At 47.9% G+C, this 21049-nt stretch overlaps 1 protein-coding gene across 4 annotated transcripts in view; it reads right to left on the reverse strand.

The window, feature by feature from the left end:
• Positions 1–4930: 4930 nt before the first annotated feature.
• ZNF143 (zinc finger protein 143) overlaps positions 4931–21049 on the reverse strand; it is a 54724-nt gene continuing 38605 nt past the window's right edge. Inside the window, exons 13-15 of one of the 4 annotated variants that reach the window (XM_077453642.1) lie at positions 11053–11177; positions 8684–8830; positions 4931–5435 (exon numbers count right to left, since the gene is read on the reverse strand). In XM_077453642.1, coding sequence (XP_077309768.1) covers positions 5352–5435; positions 8684–8830; positions 11053–11177 — 356 coding nt within the window. In that variant the 3' untranslated portion in view covers positions 4931–5351. Of the gene's footprint in view, positions 5436–8683; positions 8849–11052; positions 11181–21049 lie in introns of all 4 variants that reach the window. The other 3 variants (XM_077453640.1, XM_077453641.1, XM_077453639.1) reach the window with 3 other exon arrangements.

A 21049-nucleotide genomic window follows, 5' to 3' on the forward strand; every position in this document is an offset into this window, starting at 1 on the left:
TAAAGCCGGATTTGGATACAAAAAGATTTCCCAAGCTTTAAACATCCCAAGGAGCACTGTGCAAGCGATCATTTTGAAATGGAAGGAGTATCAGACCACTGCAAATCTACCAAGACCTGGCCGTCCCTCTAAACTTTCAGCTCAGACAAGGAGAAGACTGATCAGAGATGCAGCCAAGAGGCCCATGATCACTCTGGATGAACTGCAGAGAACTACAGCTGAGGTGGGAGAGTCTGTCCATAGGACAACAATCAGTCGTACACTGCACAAATCTGCCCTTTATGGAAGAGTGGCAAGAAGAAAGACATTTCTCAAAGATATCCATAAAAAGTCTTGTCTAAAGTTTGCCACAAGCCACCTGGGAGACACACCAAACATGTGGAAGAAGGTGCTCTGGTCAGATGAAACCAAAATCCAACTTTTTGCCCACAATGCAAAACGATATGTTTGGCATAAAAGCAACACAGCTCATCACCCTCAACACACCATCCCCACTGTCACACATGGTGGTGGCAGCATCATGGTTTGGGCCTGCTTTTCTTCAGCAGGGACAGGGAAGATGGTTAAAATTGAGGGGAAGATGGATGCAGCCAAATACAGGACCATTCTGGATGAAAACCTGTTGGAGTCTGCAAAAGACCTGAAACTGGGACGGAGATTTATCTTCCAACAAGACAATGATCCCAAACATACAGCAAAATCTACAAAGGAATGGTTCACAAATAAACGTATCCAGGTGTTAGAATGGCCAAGTCAAAGTCCAGACCTGAATCCAATCGAGAATCTGTGGAAAGAGCTGAAAACTGCTGTTCACAAACGCTCTCCATCCAACCTCACTGAGCTCCAGCTGTTTTGCAAGGAAGAATGGGCAAGAATTTCAGTCTCTCAATGTGAAAAACTGATAGAGACACCCCAAGCGACTTGCAGCTGTAATCGCAGCAAAAGGTGGCTCTACAAAGTATTAACGCAAGGGGGCCCAATCATTTTGCACGCCCCACTTTTCATTTTTTTATTAGTTAAAAAAGTTTCAAAAATCCAATAGATTTCGTTCCACTTCACAATTGTGTCCCACTTGTTGGTGATTCTTCACAAAAAATAAACATTTTATATCTTTATGTTTGAAGCCTGAAATGTGGCAAAAGGTTGAAAAGTTCAAGGGGGCCGAATACTTTCGCAAGGCACTGTATCATTAACCAATCACATTGGCCAAACTTATATAAAGGTCCTGGTTGCTGCAGCTATGAAATTTGTATCATTTTTTTCAGCTGTTCAGTAAAAGTGGTCGGGGGGCGCTCTACAGCCACCACTTTTATTGTAGTGAGAAGGGCTGACCTTCCTCCCCCCACCGCTTCCCGCGATGGTTCCTGGTCCCTCCCGTTCTTACAGGGAGCCCGGGGACCATGGTAAGCGGCTGGGATAACACGATATAGAGGAGAATGAGGGACTTCCATTCCCTGATTTCAGAGGTCCAGCCAGGGAAGCAGCTAATCAAGCACCATCTAATAGACCCCGGATGTCTGGATGTAGAGCGGTGGTCATCAACCCCGTCCTCAGGGCCCACTAACAGGCCAGGTTTGCAGGATAACTGAAATACATCACAGGGGATATCATTTTCTGCTCAGTGATTGCCGCATTCTAGTCTGCATCTCCCCCAAAGGTAATACATAAAATCTGGCCTGTTAGTGGGCCCCGAGGACAGGGGTTGATGACCACCACTGATGTAGAGGACCTGTTACCTGCCCAAGGTCTGGGTCTGGATCTGAAATCTCTGTGGTCTCCTGCAGTGGATTTTCTCGTTGTGCCACCTGAGATGCTGGACGGCTCCTTGTCTGCTCTTTTAGGACAATCTTGCCTCGTCCTGTTTCTGGTGAACCTTGAACTCTTTGCTCCGCCCATGAACTTCCTGCTTTTAGTCATGCCTCTGCACTTCCCGTTTGTCAGAAAATATTGTGCTCTCTCCAGGTGATATCCGTCTCCTTTTTTACCTGCAGCTGTCCTTATCTCCACTACCACTTGTTACTGACCTTTGGCTTTTTCCTCGACTAAGCTTCTACTTGATCCCAACCTGCGACCACTTTTTACTGACCACTGGTTTGTTCCTCAAATACGTGTCTGCTTGACCCCAACCTGCAACCACTTGTTAGCGACCTTCGGCTTGTTTTCCGACTACGCTTCTGCTTGACCCCAACCTGCAACTACTTGTAACTGGCCTTTGGTTTGATCTTCAACAACATTTCTGCTTGATCCCACCTGCGACTACTTGTTAACGACCTTTGGTTTGCTCCTCAACTACACTTTTGCTTGACCCCAACATGCAACCAATCATTACCAATCTTTGGCTTGTTCCTCGACTACGCTTCTGCTTGACCCCAACCTGCAACCACTTGTTAGTGACCTTCGGCTTGTTTTCTGACTACACCTCTGCTTGACCCCAACCTGCAACCACTTGTTACTGGCTTTTGGTTTATTCCTTGATTAAGCTTCTGCTTGACCCCAACCTGAAACCACTTGTAAGAGGCCTTTGGTTTGATCATCAACTACATTTCTGCTTGATCCCCTCCTGCAACCACTTCTTAACAACCTTTGGTTTGCTCCTCAAGTACACTTTTGCTTGACCCCAACGTGCAACCAATCATTACCAACCTTTGGCTTGTTCCTTGACTACGCTTCTGCTTGACCCCAACCTGCAACCACTTGTTACCGACCTTCAGCTTGTTTTCTGACTATGTTTCCAGTTGATTCCTACCTGTTTTATCTGCTACTGAATCCCAGCTTGCTTACCTCATGGTGGGGCGATCCTGAGGACCTCAACCTGGTACTAACATATTATATGCTACATATACAATAGTCTAATCTTCACCCATTACGGCGGGCTTTCAAAGGACTCAATCCTCCAGTAGGGGTATACTGCCCTGGACCAGTGCCAACAGGGAACATTACAGGCCATCCCTGTGTCAAGTCTCCTCTTCTTCCAATGCAAGGTCCTGGTAAAACTCCTAAGCCAGTGATCTCCAAACTGTGGCCCAGGGGATGGATAAGGCCCTTTGCTTGCCATTAACTGGCCCTTGGGACACTTCCTGCCCCCCCCCCCCCCCCCTCCCCACTGACACTAATAGGGCAAAATTCAGGTAACTGACAACAGAGCACTATTTCTTCCATTAACACCAATGATGGGGGACTATTTCCCCCACTAACACCAATGATGGGGCACTATTCCTCCCACTGATACCAATGGTGAGGCACTATTCCTCCCACTGATACCAATGATGAGGCACTATTCCTCCCACTGATACCAATGATGAGGCACTATTCCTCCCACTGATACCAATGATGGGGCACTATTCCTCCCACTGATACCAATGATGAGGCACTATTCCTCCCACTGATACCAATGATGAGGCACTATTCCTCCCACTGATACCAATGATGAGGCACTATTCCTCCCACTGACACCAATGATGGGACACTATTCCTCCCGCTGACACCAATGATGGGGCACTATTCCTCCCACTGATACCAATGATGGGACACTATTCCTCCCACTGACACCAATGATGGGGCACTATTCCTCCCACTGACACCAATGATGGGGCACTATTCCTCCCACTGACACCAATGATGGGGCACTATTCCTCCCACTGACACCAATGATGGGACACTATTCCTCCCACTGACACCAATGATGAGGCACTATTCCTGCCACCGATACCAATGATGGGGCACTATTCCTCCTACCGACACCAATGATGGGACACTATTCCTCCCACCGACATCAATGAAGGGACACTATTCCTCCCACTGACACCAATGATGGGGCACTATTCCTCCCACGAATACAAATTATGGGACACTATTCCTTCCATTGACATAAATGATGGGGCACTATTCCTCCCACCGACACCAATGATGGGGCACTATTCCTCCCACCGACACCAATGATGGGGCACTATTCCCCCCACTGACACCAATGATGGGGCACTATTCCTTCCACCGACACCAATGATGGGGAACTATTCCTCCCACTGACACCAATGATGGGGCACTATTCCTCCCACTGATACCAATGATGGGACACTATTCCTCCAACCGACACCAATGATGGGGCACTATTCCTCCCACTGATACCAATGATGGGACACTATTCCTCCAACCGACACCAATGATGGGGCACTATTCCTCCCACTGATACCAATGATGGGGAACTATTCCCCCCACTGACACCAATGATGGGGCACTATTCCTCCCACTGACACCAATGATGGGACACTATTCCTCCCACTGACACTAATGATGGGACACTATTCCTCCCACTGACACCAATGATGGGGAACTATTCCTCCCACGGACACCAATGATGGGACACTATTCCTCCAACCGACACCAATGATGGGGCACTATTCCTACTACTGGTACCAATGATGGGGCACTATTCCTTCCACCGACACCAATGATGGGGCACTATTCCTCCAACTGACACCAAAGCTGCACTATTACTCCGAGTGATGCCAGTACAATTTCTACTTCCAATGGCCACAGTCCAGGCCTCCCCTAAAGCCTGAAGTACAGTAAACTGGCCCATAGTTTAGAAAGTTTGGCGGCCCCCTTGCTCTAAGCGATGATAGTCAGTATCAGTATCCTGTTGGAACCGTTGGGAATCTGGCAGAATCGCGCAGAGAGCTGCACAGCAGTGGCGATCACCTTCATACACTGGCAAGAAAACTGAAGTCCTGCCCACTGGGGCGGGGTTACGCCTAGGCGGAGACTTCCTGTTTTCTTTTTTTGCCAGTGTTCAATCACCTGTAGGTGGCACATAACCCGCATCGTAAGGATCTAAGAAGATGCTCGCGGGCAGACCCCTGGGCTTGGGAACGGCGGCTGCCCCTACTATTTACAAAAGAAAAAAAAAAAAACGGCAAACCAGAATGGAAAATGTATTCAATACTTTTAATATTTCACAATGGCAGTCTTTGTACATAATTCTTCCAAGATAAAATAGTATTAACACTTTTTAGCATTAACGATCTCTATTTACAATAAGTACAAGCTGGCAGAGGCCCAGAGGAATAAGGAACGTTATTGGTGATGCGGAGGCAGGAGCTGCGCTGAAATGTGACTTTATCTGCAGATCTCGCCCGCAGTCCGCGAGGATGATCATTATATTACAAATCCAATAAAAAAAAAATCCCAGTCTTTTCTCCCTATAAATATCCAGAATGCAGAGGTGAAATGTTCAAGATTGGCGGCGAGCGTCTCGAAGTCCGCGCGTCTTTGTCGGGGGAGGGGGGGTAGCACGCCCGGGCCCGCGGCTGTCCGATGAGCACACGGGGGTGGGGAGGAGTATGCGGCGGAGGTTATTCGTCCATTCCGGGAGATTCTCCCTGTTGTATCCGCGATGCTATTCGAATGGCTTCTTCCAGAGATTGCTGCTCGCCCAGCTGACGGAGAACAGAGAGACCACAAAATTAGAGACCACAAAAAATACAAATAAAGTTCAGATTCAAAGATATCAAATTATTTTCATTAGTTGGTTATTCCGTGTTTGATATAAAAAGAAGATGGACTTGTGTGCCAGGCTTACTAGCAGGACAGCCATGATAAACCAGATGGGACTCCTGTGGTTGCTATTAGAAATCATGGGGCTCCGTACAGCCTACCTGACAGGGCTCCCCCTCCCAGCCTGGGGGCCACCATTAGAAATCATGGGGCTCTGTACAGCCTATCTGACAGGGCTCCCCCTCCCAACCTGGGGGCCACCATTAGAAATCATGGGACTCTGTACAGCCTACCTGACAGGGCTCCCCCTCCCAACCTGGGGGCCACTATTAGAAATCATGGGGCTTTGTACAGCCTACCTGACAGGGCTCCCCCTCCCAACCTAGGGGCCACTATTAGCAATCATGGGGCTCCCTACAGTTTACCTGGCAGGGCTCCCCCTCCCAACCTAGGGGCCACTATTAGCAATCATGGGGCTCCCTACAGTTTACCTGGTGATGTAACAGTTTACCTGGCAGGGCTCCCCCTCCCAGCCTGGGCTCCCCCTCCCAACCTGGGGGCCACTATTAGAAATCATGGGACTCCGTACAGGCTACCTGACACGGCTCTCCCTCCCAGCCTGGGGGCCACCATTAGCAAATCTTGGGGCTCCGTACAGCCTACCTGACAGGACTCCCCCTCCCAGCCTGGGGGCCACTATTAGCAATCTTGTGGCTCCGTACAGCCTACCTGACAGGGTTCCCCCTCCCAGCCTGGGGGCCACAATTAGAAATCATGGGGCTCTGTACAGCCTACCTGACAGGGCTCCCCCTCCCAACCTAGGGGCCACTATTAGAAATCATGGGGCTCTGTACAGCCTACCTGACAGGGCTCCCCCTCCCAACCTAGGGGCCACTATTAGAAATCATGGGGCTCTGTACAGCCTACCTGACAGGGCTCCCCCTCCCAACCTATGGGCCACCATTAGCAATGTTGGCGCTCTGTACAGCCTACCTGACAGGGCTCTCCCTCCCAGCCTGGGGGCCACCATTAGAAATCATGGGGCTCCATACAGCCTACCTAACAGGTAGGATGAACTCAGAAACACTCAGGAATGGAGTATTTCCGAGTGATTCCAAGTATTTCTGAACCATGCCGAGTGTCCCCGGTGCCCCCGCACCTCTGGCCAGATGCGGTACTGCACACCCCATTATCTTGAATTCTGCTCGTTTTGTGAGACAAAATTCGCAAACCAAGTCAGAATAAAAAAAATAAAAAACGCTCGTTAACCACATTACTCGTAATCCAAGGTTCCACTGTACTTCTTTTCTTTACTTACAGTGCCTTGCGAAAGTATTCGGCCCCCTTGAACTTTTCAACCTTTTGCCACATTTCAGGCTTCAAACATACAGATATAAAATTTTAATTTTTTGTGAAGAATCACCAACAAGTGGGACACAATTGTGAAGTGGAACGAAATCTATTGGATATTTGAAACTTTTTTAGCAAATAAAAAACTGAAAAGTGGGGCGTGCAAAATTATTTGGCCCCTTTACTTTCAGTGCAGCAAACTCACTCCAGAAGTTCAGCGAGGATCTCTGAATGATCCAATGTTGTCCTAAATGACTGATGGTGATAAATAGAATCCACCTGTGTGTAATCAAGTCTCTGTATAAATGCACCTGCTCTGTGATAGTCTCAGGGTTCTGTTGAAAGCGCAGAGAGCATCATGAAGACCAAGGAACACACCAGGCAGGTCCGTAATACTGTTGTGGAGAAGTTTAAAGCCGGATTTGGATACAAAAAGATTTCCCAAGCTTTAAACATCCCAAGGAGCACTGTGCAAGTGATCATTTTGAAATGGAAGGAGTATCAGACCACTGCAAATCTACCAAGACCTGGCCGTCCCTCTAAACTTTCAGCTCAGACAAGGAGAAGACTGATCAGAGATGCAGCCAAGAGGCCCATGATCACTCTGGATGAACTGCAGAGAACTACAGCTGAGGTGGGAGAGTCTGTCCATAGGACAACAATCAGTCGTACACTGCACAAATCTGCCCTTTATGGAAGAGTGGCAAGAAGAAAGACATTTCTCAAAGATATCCATAAAAAGTCTCGTCTAAAGTTTGCCACAAGCCACCTGGGAGACACACCAAACATGTGGAAGAAGGTGCTCTGGTCACATGAAACCAAAATCCAACTTTTTGCCCACAATGCAAAACGATATGTTTGGCGTAAAAGCAACACAGCTCATCACCCTCAACACACCATCCCCACTGTCACACATGGTGGTGGCAGCATCATGGTTTGGGCCTGCTATTCTTCAGCAGGGACAGGGAAGATGGTTAAAATTGAGGGGAAGATGGATGCAGCCAAATACAGGACCATTCTGGATGAAAACCTGTTGGAGTCTGCAAAAGACCTGAAACTGGGACGGAGATTTATCTTCCAACAAGACAATGATCCCAAACATACAGCAAAATCTACAAAGGAATGGTTCACAAATAAACGTATCCAGGTGTTAGAATGGCCAAGTCAAAGTCCAGACCTGAATCCAATCGAGAATCTGTGGAAAGAGCTGAAAACTGCTGTTCACAAACGCTCTCCATCCAACCTCACTGAGCTCCAGCTGTTTTGCAAGGAAGAATGGGCAAGAATTTCAGTCTCTCGATGTGCAAAACTGATAGAGACACACCCCAAGCAACTTGCAGCTGTAATCGCAACAAAAGGTGGCTCTACAAAGTATTAATGCAAGGGGGCCGAATACTTTTGCACGCCCCACTTTTCATTTTTTTATTAGTTAAAAAAGTTAAAAATATCCAATAGATTTCGTTCCACTTCACAATTGTGTCCCACTTGTTGGTGATTCTTCACAAAAAATTAAAATTTTATATCTTTATGTTTGAAGCCTGAAATGTGGCAAAAGGTTGAAAAGTTCAAGGGGGGTGAATACTTTCCCAAGGCACTCTATATGTGATGGCCAGCTTGGGTAGGGGACACAAAGTTCCCATCAATGTGTACTGCTGGGAAAGTGTCATCTCAGACCATTTACATAGAGAGATGAGGATCAGTAATCAAAGATAACCAGGGGATTAGAGGAGAACATTGATCGGTAATCCCAGATCAAACACTGACACTACAACAACCTTCATTAGGTTGTACTCCGCTCCTCTGCTCCGCCCACCAAAGGCACCCCTCCCCCCCGACTTACCTGCACTGCTATCTGCGTCCCGTTGGACGTGGCTAGCAAGGTGACCGGCCTGGTCTCGGTGGTGACGAGGTGGTGGCTATGCTGCTGTTGGCTCATTTCTGAGGAGGCCGCGTGGAATGCCGAGAGATCCTGAGCAACAATGGCCACCTGGAAAGGGCATCGAATCTGGTGGTTAGATATCACAAGGTCACAATGATTACAAGCTCCTTACTATGAATAGATTGTGCCAAATTCATGATATGAGCTTCAGGGGGTGACACCCCGGATCAGAGGGTACAAAGGTCGCTTAGCACAGTGACAGACAATTATCAATATTAATCAATAGACCGGAACTCCCAGGAGTCCAATAAAAGAGTCTGAGTGATATCACTAAGATACAGATTTCCTGCTGCTCATCACTAGATGATCACCATATGAACTTGTGGGAAAGTTTAATATATTCTGGTGTTTTAAAGTCAGTCTTTTCAAGATAGGATGGTGGTGGGTGTGATTCTTTATTGTACCTTTACTACTTTTTTTTTTCGTTTGACAAAATGTCAATAAAAAAATCAATTGATAAAAAAAAAGAAGTCGGACTTTCTATTTTAGTAGATGTTGCCTCTTCCCTTCATTAAAAACCACCAACAATAATTAATATAGGAAGTCAAAATATGAATATAATTTGCCTCTTTAGTGCCCATTTTCCCCAATCTCATTACCCCAACTACCCCACATTGCCATGGCTTTAGCAGCATGAGCTCTCTGTCATACAATGACGCTATATAGCAAAGTGTGAACAAATATAAAAGAAGGATTGTCTTTTAGCCCGAGATTTTTTGTAATTGTGCATTTTACACAAAAGAGCTCCTTGGAAGGCGCCAGTGATGTATCCCACTTAGGGGGAGCAGGAAGGTACATAGGTGACATAGCCTTCCCAGGGGGCAGCAGGAAAGCAATGGTGGTGTATCCCACTGAGGTGAAACAGAAAAGCAAGGGTGATGTAACCCTCCCAGGGGCAGTAGGGAGGCCCTTGTGATATAGCTTTCTCAGGGGCAGCATCAAGGCACTGGGGATGAAGCCCACTCAGGGGGCAGCAAGAAGGTACTGGTGATGTAGACCACCCAGGGAGTAACAGGAAGGCACTGGTATTGTAGCCCTCTCAGGGGCAGCAGGGAGGCACTAGTGATTTAGCCCTCCCAGGAGCAGCAGGAAGGCATTGAGATGTAGCCCTCCTAAGGGCAGCAGGGAGGCACTAGTGACGTAGCCCTCCCAGGGGCAGCAGGAAGGCATTGAGATGTATCCCTCCCAGGGGCAGCAGGAAGGCATGGCGATGTAGCCCTCCCAGGGGCAGCAGGAAGGCATGGCGATGTAGCCCTCCCAGGGGCAGCAGGAAGGCATGGTGATGTAGCCCTCCTAGGGGCAGCAGGAAGGCATGGTGATGTAGCCCTCCCAGGGGCAGTAGGTAGGTACTAGTTATACAACCTTTTGGGGGGCTGCATTAAAGCATGGTGATGTAGCTCTTCTAGGGGCAGTAGGAAGGAACTAGTGATGTAGCCCTCCCAGGGGCAGCAGGAAGGCATGGTGATGTAGCCCTCCCAGGGGTAGTAGGAAGGTACTAGTTATACAACCTGTTCAGGGGCTGCATTAAAGCATGGTGATGTAGCTCTTCTAGGAAGGAATTAGTGGTGTAGCCCTCCCAGGAGCAGCAGGAAGGCACTGGTGATGTAGCCATACCATAAGCAGTAGGAGGGCACTGGTGATGTAACCCTCCCTTTTGGAAGCAGGAAGGCACTGGTGATGTAACCCACCCCAGGGGCAGCAGGAAGGCTCTGGTGATGTAACCCACCCCAGGGGCAGCAGGAAGGCTCTGGTGATTTAACCCACCCAAGGGGCAGCAAGATGGCACTGGTGATGTAGCCATACCATAAGCAGAAGGAAGGCACTGGTGATGTAACCAGCCCCAATGGCAGCAGGAAGGCACTGGTGACAGCCTTCCCAGGCAGAGTTGCATGCTGATGTGTTTTTTCGGTTATGGGGGTAAAAGGTCAGTTTTAACTGCTCCCCCTGGGAGTCACAAATATAGACCACTGTCCGCTACCCACAACCCCCCCCCCTCTTCTCGAGTAGTTGGTACTAACCTACATGAATGTATGGGCACCTGAAAACTCTCTGAACACCTTCATGGCGCTTTAGACAAATTGTAGGTTTAGCTGTTGAATGTCTGGAATTGATCAGACACAATTAGGTTAGACTAATAATAATAATAATAATAATAACCCCCTCTCCCCGTGTACAGATCCTAGGCTGCAGACATTGTGTTGAAGAAAGCGGACTTTTGCTATAGCTCCGTGTTCCTAGTGACCACACCCCTATATCCCCCCCATTCTTACATGTTGGGTGCCGTCCTGGGAAATCAGAGCCAGCTGCTGTCCTGATTGCGCCACTGCTGTCGGTATGCCGTCCTCTGTCTCCATGCCGGTGACGTATGCAATCTGAGGGCCTTTCAGGACATCGTCTGCTGTATAGGAGAGAACAGGATGAATGGGAAAGAGAGTTCAGGAGACAGTCAGTCCAATCTATAAACACTGGCACAAACAAACAGTAGAGAAGACAACAATAACTGCGTTGTAGACCTCCAAAGTGTTCAGTATGGTGTACACATGGCTGGTGGGAGGGGCCAGCAGGGGGCAGTATATAGCTGTCTGAAATCATCCAAGCAACCTACCTCAGTACTCCTCTCAAGAGCCTACAGTCCTGATGCACGCAGTGGGAGGAGTTATGCAAATATCAAAATGGCTTGATGGGTGGGGCGTTCCTGGGCAGGCTGTATTTGCATAAGGCGACGCCCACATGTGATGCTGAACCTCCATGATTGATAGAACTGAAATCCAATGAATGAAAGGGGGCGGGACCAGGGACCGTCAGGCTGCAGAGGACAGCACTAGTTAGCGATGGGCTCAGGCGTGTTTGGGATCCGAGTCCCAACCCACCTGCCCGGTCCCGCCAGGAAGCCGACACTGCACACCGCCTATCACAGGCAGCGAGACGGTCCGCAGATCAGGAAACGTCTCACTTCCTGTGATATGTGGTGTGCAGTGTTGACTTTCTGGCCCGATCGAGGGGGGTTGGGACTCCTGAACACACCTGAGCCCATCTCCAGTACTAGATGATGCTGGATGTCCCCCAGACAGGAAATGAGGGCGGGGCTTTATCTGACTTCCTGCAAGCTTCTAATGCACATTGTGAGAAGCCCACAGTGTGCAGTGAAATCAGAGGAAGCCATTTTAGTACAGGAGAGCTGTGACCTGTGCTAAGAGCTGCCATTCTTCTCCAAGAAGGAGAGGGTATGCAACCGTGTATGGTCGTCCGTTACCTACGCCTTGATATAACCGCGTGTTACCATGGCGTTGTAGCAAAAGGCGGTTTGGAACACAGCAATGACATTATTATTCCTCCTGTGATTAAAGTGACAGAATACATCCAGTGTGCGGTGTGGAGAGTCTCCGGCACGCCTCAATCACACATGAACAGGTTAAACATTAACAGAACACACAATAAAAGTCGCACACTCAGAAGAAGCCGCCACCACACTGCTGATGCAGCCTATTTGTTCGCCACTTACACAATGACACAATATTTACACAGTGAGGTCATAGTCAATCATTCAAGGTCTGCCGACTCCGATGAGGAGCACTGATAGAGTCCAGGGAGAGTACAGTCTGTACACTAAGATGAGACCTGGGCAACAATCCCGCACAATCTCGCCTTCCTTCTCCCGATCAGCACTGGGGTCAGATTCGGTTTTGGTTGTACGGAGGATGGCAGTTGGATCAGATGCTGCCACCGTCCAAAGTCAGAGGTCTATAGTTAGATTTCTGCTACCCTCATGAGGTGGAAATAATGGTTCTGACAACAGAAGACCATCAATTCTTGTTAGGAGATCCGATTGCCACACAGTTATTATGCAGAACCACCATGGCATAGACATGCACTGTTGTACTGCCTGAACATGCAAGTTTATAAACTGAGAAGACACCCCCACCTACTGGAGTGGTGCTGGAGCATAACAAAGTATGTGTCCATGTGTCCACATGAATTTTTTTTTTTTTAATGTAGGATGTGTCAGCTCACAAAATCAGAGCTACAGGATGTAGTCCCCATAGTCAGCTTTTGCCAACATGCCCTCTTCCCAGCCTTGCTATGCTTGACACATCCTACAGGGACTGTATTTCACTGCTGATAACAGCATAAATCCTGTGTAAGCTCTGCGTTGAAGCTTACACAGAGATGAGTACCTCCCCCTTGCCTCCATGTGACAATGTTTGGGACTGGTGATTGGCCTGAGGATCCTTGCAGGGATGAAACAGGGAAGGTTACGAGCTTTACCATAACCAGAATTGCAGTATATGTCCAAGGTCTTCAACTGGAGAACAGGATGGGGGGCAGGTGGGGGCAGATGGGGGAGGGGGGGCAGATGGGGGGAGGGGGGGCAGATGGGGGGAGGGGTGGGCGGGGAATTAAACAATAATAGAGGAGGTGGGATATAAAAAGAACCTGCTACTTTGTCTTGATTGGGCAGAATGATGGGATTACTTTAATCTGGCTGTAAACAATGAATTACCCATTGACCTGAACCAAATCCCAAATCCCTGAAACTGGCTGTAAACCTAATAAGTAAATGATTTCACTGATAAATACTATATTATCATGGAGATAACTACCAGCAAGACAACCAAGTGATGCAATGAAAGTTTATGTCATCTATTTGCAATGTGCAAAATAATAGAGCAACAAAACCTTCAAGGAAAATCTCCCCAACGATAAGAGGCAGGAAACAGGAAGGAGGACAACGTGCCCCATAGCATGTATTCAGTGTGCTGGGTTTAGAAGAGATTCTGATATGGGGAAATGACCAGCAGAGAATATCTAGAATGGTCTGGAGATTTTCTATATAGGGCAATGACCTAGAAGGGGACTAGAATAGTTTGAAGGGACTCCTATATGGAAAAATGACCAACAGAGGTCTAGAATGGTCTGAAGAAGCTCAAGTATTGGGCAATGACCAGCAGAGAAGGTCTGGCATGATCTGAGGAGACTAATAGAGGGAAATTACCAGCAGAGGTCTAGAATGGTCTAAAGGGACTCAGATACAGGACAATGACTAGCAGAGAAGGACTAGAATGGCCCTTTATGGAGCAATGACCAGAACAAAAGATCAAGAATGGCCTGGAGAGCCTCCTGACAAGGGCAATGGCCAGCAGAGGACTAGAATGGTCTCCAGGGACTCCTATATGAGGCAATGACCAACACTAAAGGTCTACAATGGTCCAAAGAGACACTAATAATCAGACAATGACCAGCAGAGATGGTCAAGAATAGTCTGGATGATCTCTTATAAGGGGCAATGACCAGCACAGAAGATTTAGAGTGTTCTGAAGGCATTCCAATATGGGGCAATGACCAGCTGAGAAGATCAACAATGGTCTGGAGGGTCTTCTATAAGGGGCAATGACCAGCACAGAAGATTTAGAGTGTTCTGGAGGCATTCCAATATGGGGCAAGGACCAGCTGAGAAGGTCTAGAATGGTCAGGAGGATCTCCTATTTGGGGTAATGACCAGTGGAGAAGATCAAGAATGGTCTGGGGGGGATCTCCTTTTTGGGGCAATGACCAGCAGAGAAGATCAAGAATGGTCTGGAGGGTCTTCTATAAGTGGCAATGACCAGCAGAGAAGGTCCGGCATGATCTGAAGAGACTAATATGGGGAAATGACCAGCAGGGGTCTAGAATGGTTCAAAGGGACTCAGATACAGGACAAGGACTAGCAGAAAAGGGCTAGAATTGTCCTTTATGGAGCAATGACCAGAACAGAAGATCAAGAATGGCCTGGAGAGTCTCATAACAAGGGCAATGACCAGCAGAGGACTAGAATGCCCCATATAGGAGTCACTTGAGACCAATGGCCAACACTAAAGGTCTAGAATGGTCTGAAGAGACACAAATAATCAAGCAATGACCAGCAGAGATGGTCAAGAATAGTCTGGATGATCTCTTATAAGGGGCAATGACCAGCACAGAAGATTTAGAGTGTTCTGAAGGCATTCCAATATGGGGCAAGGACCAGCTGAGAAGATCAACAATGGTCCGGAGGGTCTTCTATAAGGGGCAATGACAAGCAGAGAAGATCAAGAATGGTCTGGAGGATCTCCTTTTTGGGGCAATGACCAGCAGAGAAGATCAAGAATGGTCTGGAGGGTCTTCTATAAGCGGCAATGACAAGCAGAGCAGGTAGTCTTGAGGGTCTCCTCTATGGGACAATGACCAGTAGAGATGGTCTAGAATGGTCTCTCTTTGATAATGGTCACCCATATCCGTGCTGTCTTATGATCTGCCTATACACAGTCTGAGGCTGCTGCATTTCCTTCTCAACAGAGAAAAACATTCTTTATGTGTGCAGTGAGGATTCATCATATGCTGATCTGCCGGGCTCTTCATATCCAAGCAAAGATCAACCAATGCGTGTGGTCCAGCCTTGCAGGAGGTAATGGGGATATCACCAACGCTGAATAATGGATATCAGGTTAAAAGGGGAGTTACAAGTATAAAAGGAAAAAAACTGTGCCTGGTGCAAAAAACGTCTTCTGAGACGAAACATGTTGAGGTGGAGCTTGGGCTGACGTCATTATGGTGCTGGATTGAGCTGAGGCTGCTTTGTTTATTTTGCTTGTATACTCTGCTGCTTATTTGGAGCACCTCTCTCCCTTTTGGAATTTTTATTCTATGTAATTAACAACGTAAGAGGTGGAGTGGGAACAACCCAAAGAGGGAAGCAATGTCCCAAACTCCAAGGCGGGTGAGGAAAGACTCGGGCTCAATGGCACAGTGATCTCCCTGCTGGAGTCATCAAGAGATGGGAAGCCAATGGGACTCATCCCCATGGCTTTTCCTACAGCTAAAACATTGCATTGAGTGAACCTTTATTGGTCCTCATTACTGAATACCCGTTGAAATCCGCAAGCCAATTAATTAACCACTACAATACCGGGGGGCACTTTCTCCCCCCTTCCTTCCCAGACCAATTTTCAGCTTTCATCGCTCTCGCACTTTCAATGACAATCGCGCGGTCGTGCTAGGCCGCGTACACACGCGGGGACTGTTCGCCCAACTTTGTCCGTCAAACAGTTTCGGCAAACAGTCCGCTCAAAATTAGCATGGACGGACATGGCCACACACGACGAACGAACAGTTTGCTGAAACCGTGCGCGATGACGTGAACGGCACGTACGACGGGACGAAAAATACAACGTCCTATACACTGCATTATAACTTTCGGCGTGTAAATCCTTTCTGAGCATGCGCGGAACTTAGTTTGACGAACAAGCCTACACACGAGGGGACTGTTCGCTGAAACAAAGTTTCAGCGGACAGTTTTTCGGAATTTCCGAAAAACCTTGTTCAGCGGACTGTTCGCTGAAACTGTCCGCTGAAAGCCCACACACGAGCGGACTGTTTGCTGAAACACTGTTCAGCGGACAAAGTTGGGCGAACAGTCCCCACGTGTGTACGCGGCCCTACACTGTACCCAAATTACATTTGTATAATTTTGTTTGCACAAATAGAGCTTTATTTTGGTGGTATTTATTCACGACTCCGTTTTTTATTTTTTGTGATATAAGCGAAAAAAGAACGGAAATTTGGGGAAATAAAACAATATTTTCTTTTTAAAAGAAATCCAATAAAATCGAATTTTGTCATAAATTGAAGCCAAAATATATTCTGCTACATGTTTTTTGGTAAAAAAAAAATTCTGTTACGTGTATAATAATTGGTTTGTGTGATCAGGGACATATGTACGCAAATGATCATGTAAAGATGTGCGCAGGTCATCACATACATATGTACGCAAATGATCATGTACAGATGTGCGCAGGTGATCACGGACATATGTGTGCAAATGATCATGTACAGATGTGCGCAGGTCATCACAGACATATGTCCGCAAATGATCACAGACATATGTGTGCAAATGATCATGTACAGATGTGCGCAGGTGATCACAGACATATGTGTGCAAATGATCATGTACAGATGTGCGCAGGTGATCACGGACGTATGTACGCAAATGATCATGTACAGATGTGCGCAGATGATCACAGACATATGTACGCAAATGATCATGTACAGATGTGCGCAGGTGATCGCGGACATATGTACGCAAATGATCATGTACAGATGTGCATAGGTGATCACAGACATATGTGTGCAGATAATCATTGGGACATGTGATTTTAGTGGGACATATGTGGGGGACGGGTGTTTTTATTATTTGGGGACATGTGTATTTTGAGGACATTGTGTGGGGACATGTGTGTTTACACTAGACTGGTGATCATATGTACACAAATGATCATGTACAGATGTGCACAGGTGATCACGGACATATGTATGCAAATGATCATGTACAGATGTGCGCAGGTGATCACGGACACATGTACGCAAATGATCATATACAGACGTGCGCATGTGATCACGGACATATGTATGCAAATGATCATGTACAGATGTGCACAGGTGATCACGGACATATGTACACAAATGATCATGTACAGGTGTGCGCAGGTGATCACTGACATATGTGTGCAGATAATCATTGGGACATGCGATTTTAGTGGGAGATATGTGGGGGACAGGTGTTTTTATTATTTGGGGAGACTGTGTGGGGACATGTGCGTTTACACTAGACTGGTGATCAGTGAGTAAAAAGCTGTAAAAAGCAGCTCATACTCACTGATCACCGGCCAGTTGCAGCGATACGCTCTCCTCACCGACAACTTCTGTGTGAGGAGAGGAGAGCCGATTGCCTAGCGTTTACATCACATGATGGCTGTGATTGGACACGGCCATCATGTGATCAGGAGGGCCAATCACAGAGCCCTCCTGCCGATCCAAGATACGCAGTGTCCGGGTGACATGAGCAATTCGGGATCGCGCCGTTGCGTGGGCACGCACGCGCGCGATCCCCCTCCTTCTGAAGGACGCTGCTGAACGTCCACTCAGAAGGAGAGAGCGCCCACCCGGCTGTATATATATGTATATTGGTCAGGTAGGAAGTCCTTAAAGATGAACTGTCACTTTGGCCATTCAAGGCAAACAGACAAACGCCATGGTACGAGTAATTTGTTTTTCCTGGTGTCCAGATTTGGGCTTTAATGGAGGATTAATGGCTTTCCGGATACACGGTTACTATTTGTACACCTATATTTGTAGCTTGTATACTTTGTTTTCCAGGGTTATTATTGGCTGTAATTCTGAGCGGACTCCAATATATCACAGAGATATCAGTGACAGTAGAATAGATGGAGGCTTTTCCCTGCGCGGGGCTCAACAATGGCCGCAGAAAAGCTTTATTTGATTTATCTGTGGGGCGGATAGCTGTTCCAGGTTCGGTGGCTTTGACTGAACGCCAGGTACCCCTTGGCACGGGCGGGATTCTGGGAGCTGACCCAGCGCCAGGTTAAAAAAAAACCCAAAAAAAACGGATGGTTTGCGGGCCTCCCGGTTCTTTGTGTGCCAAGGATTGGAGGCGAGGTGTTCAGGTCTGGCACGCCAGATGTCCCGGGGCAAACAAACCCAAACTATGTGTGCACAAAAGCTTTGTTCTTATAAACCGACACTTCAGTGTGATCCCCGTATCAATGACGAGTCTCCCCAACAGCTGGGGGGGGCGGATTATCTGGATCAAGGTGCGCACAATAGAGGGGGCTGGGCTGCGATACCTCAATCTGTCATGGCTGAAACGTTATAAACGGGCGGCGGGTCAGGTTATAAAAAGAGACCTGTGCATACTTGTAGTATGGCGCCTCCTGGTGGAAAAAAATAAAAATAAAAAATTCTTGCTTTTATTTTCAACCCTTATCGCCAAACGGTCAATCATTTACCTTCTAACAGTGGAGATTACCCAATATGGAGGCCGTGTGGAGCAGGGTCTCATTAAAAGGGTTTTCTCACCTTTATCACAACATTGCCTATAAAAGGGATTCCTGTAGATTAAAAAAAAAACTAATTGGGCAGTTTTGACCAAAGTTAAATATAGGTGAAGGCCCATTTGTGTACCCCCCTGAAGCCTGGCCAAAAACTGCCAGAGATGGTATCATCCTGTCTTGCTCTTTGCTATGAGGTTGCTAAAACACTCCCAGCTGTTACTAAGTACCCCTATTCATTCACACAGGGGGGAGGGGGAACTGGAGCCCTCTTGTTAAAGGGGCTTCCAGATTCTGATAAACTCCCGCCTGCGGACCCCCACAACCACCGGCCAGGATTGTGTGGAAGAGGCCCTTGTCCATATTAACATGAGCACAGCTTTGGTGGGGAAGAATGTGGCCTGGTATTGTTTAGAGGGGAGGGAACGACTCTCCCTTTCCTGACCTGCCTGGCTGCACGCTCAGATAAGGGTCTGGTATGAATTTTGGGAGGGACCCCATGCTGTTTTTTTTTTTAACTGCTGTGTGGGGGTTCCCCTCAAAATCCATACCAGACCTAAGGGGGGCCTGGTATGGATTGGGGGGAACCCACACCATTTTTTTCTCGTATTTTTTCAATGCTGGCAATTCTTTATTCATTCAGCTGTCAGCGGGGAACCCTGCTGACAGCTGATGACTCATCAGTTGTTAAAGCGGAGTTTAACCCAAGTGGAACTTCCGCTTTAAGCACTCCTTGTTCCCCTTACATGGCATTGTCATGTTTTTTTTTTTGGGGGGGGGGGGGTAGTGGGTGTTTCGTTTTTAAAGCGGTTCTGCACCTAAAAAAAAAATATTAAAAGCCAGCAGCTACTAATATTGCAGCTGCTGACTTTTAATAAATTGACACTTACCTGTCCCAGGGTCCAGCGATGTCGGCGGCAGATGACGAGCGATCGATCGACTCTCTGCTGCCCCCGCCACCATCTTCTGTCAGGAAATCGGGAAGTGAAGCGTTGCGGCTTCACTGCCCGGTTCCCCACTGCACATGCGCGAGTCGCGCTGTGCGTCTCTTCTGGTCCCCGCTGTGTCCTGGGAACTGTGTGTTTCCCAGAACACAACGGGGGGGGGGGGGGGGGGGGGGGGTGGTTTGCGAGACATCTGCGGGGGTCTGCGGCGGTCTGTCCTGGAAGTGGGTGCAGATACCTGGATTATCCAGTTAACTGCACCCCCCTCCCCCCTGAAAGGTGCCGATTGTGGCACCGGGGGGGGGGATCAGATTAGCGGAACTTCCCCTTTAGGGTGGAGAACCGCTTTAAGGGGACTTCCTGTCCCACTTCCTGGTTCTGCCTACGGGCCACCTACGTGACTCCTCCTCTCCCCCTAGGTGGCCCCTCCATCACGGCAATCTTCTGGGATACGCGACAGGTCCCAGAAGACTACCTGTCCACTGGGAGAGCGCAGCGCGACTCGTGCATACGCAGTGTGCTCCCGGACCGTGAAGCCGCAAGCTGTCACGGCCGGGTGCCCACAGTGACAATGGAGTCGCCGAGGAGAGAAGGGGGAGAGGAGCGGGGGGCTCCAGTGCAGCCACATCGCTAGGACCGTGGAACAGGTAAGTGTCTGTTTATTAAAAGTCATCAGCTAAACTTTTTGTAGCTGCTGACTTTTAATAAACAAAAAATAAGCCTGCAACTCCGTTTTAAGGACACGGCCGCCACCAGGTTACTGTCAATGGTAAAATGACTGCAGGCTTCCACTACTAAAGTACCGAATTACTTCATAAAATGGTGCATGAGATATTTTAGTAGCGTTTTTTTAGTGAATGCTGCGCAGTATTTTCCCGTATACTGATAGTTTCATAGTTAGTAAGGTTGAATAAAGACACCAGTCCATCCAGTTCACCCTGAGTGAGTGTCCACAACTGTCCCTATCCCTGTACATTGCACACTCACATCGGTCCCTACCCTCAAGGAGCCCACAATCCAAGATCCCCATTCATATACTGGGGACAATTTTTTTGGACAGAAGCCATAATTAACCTACCTGCATGTCTTTGGAGTGTGGGAGGAAACCGGAGTACTCGGAGGAAACCCACACAGGCACAGGGAGAACATGCAAACTCCAGGCAGGTAGTGTTGTGGTTGGGATTTGAACCAGCGACCCTTTTTACTGCTAGGTGAGAGTGCCAACCACTACACCACTGTGCCGCCCACTGTACTCGGATCCGGTAAGATGCCACTTTGTGAATGGAGCCCTGTATGTCAGAGAAGTCCAAAGCCCAACACAGACACTAAGGGTTCCTCACCTCCTGCAGGGTGGTTCCGTATTTCCAGTATGCACTCTATAAAGTACACTGCAGGGTTATAATTGACAAGCTGGCAACAGGAAGGAGGAAGCAGCCAGCCTTAGTACATATATATGTACACCC

This window comes from Lithobates pipiens, unplaced genomic scaffold (genome assembly GCF_037356315.1).
Source record: "Lithobates pipiens isolate NorthernLeopardFrog02 unplaced genomic scaffold, aLitPip1_a1.2 Scaffold_24, whole genome shotgun sequence".
Lineage (NCBI taxonomy): Eukaryota > Metazoa > Chordata > Amphibia > Anura > Ranidae > Lithobates > Lithobates pipiens.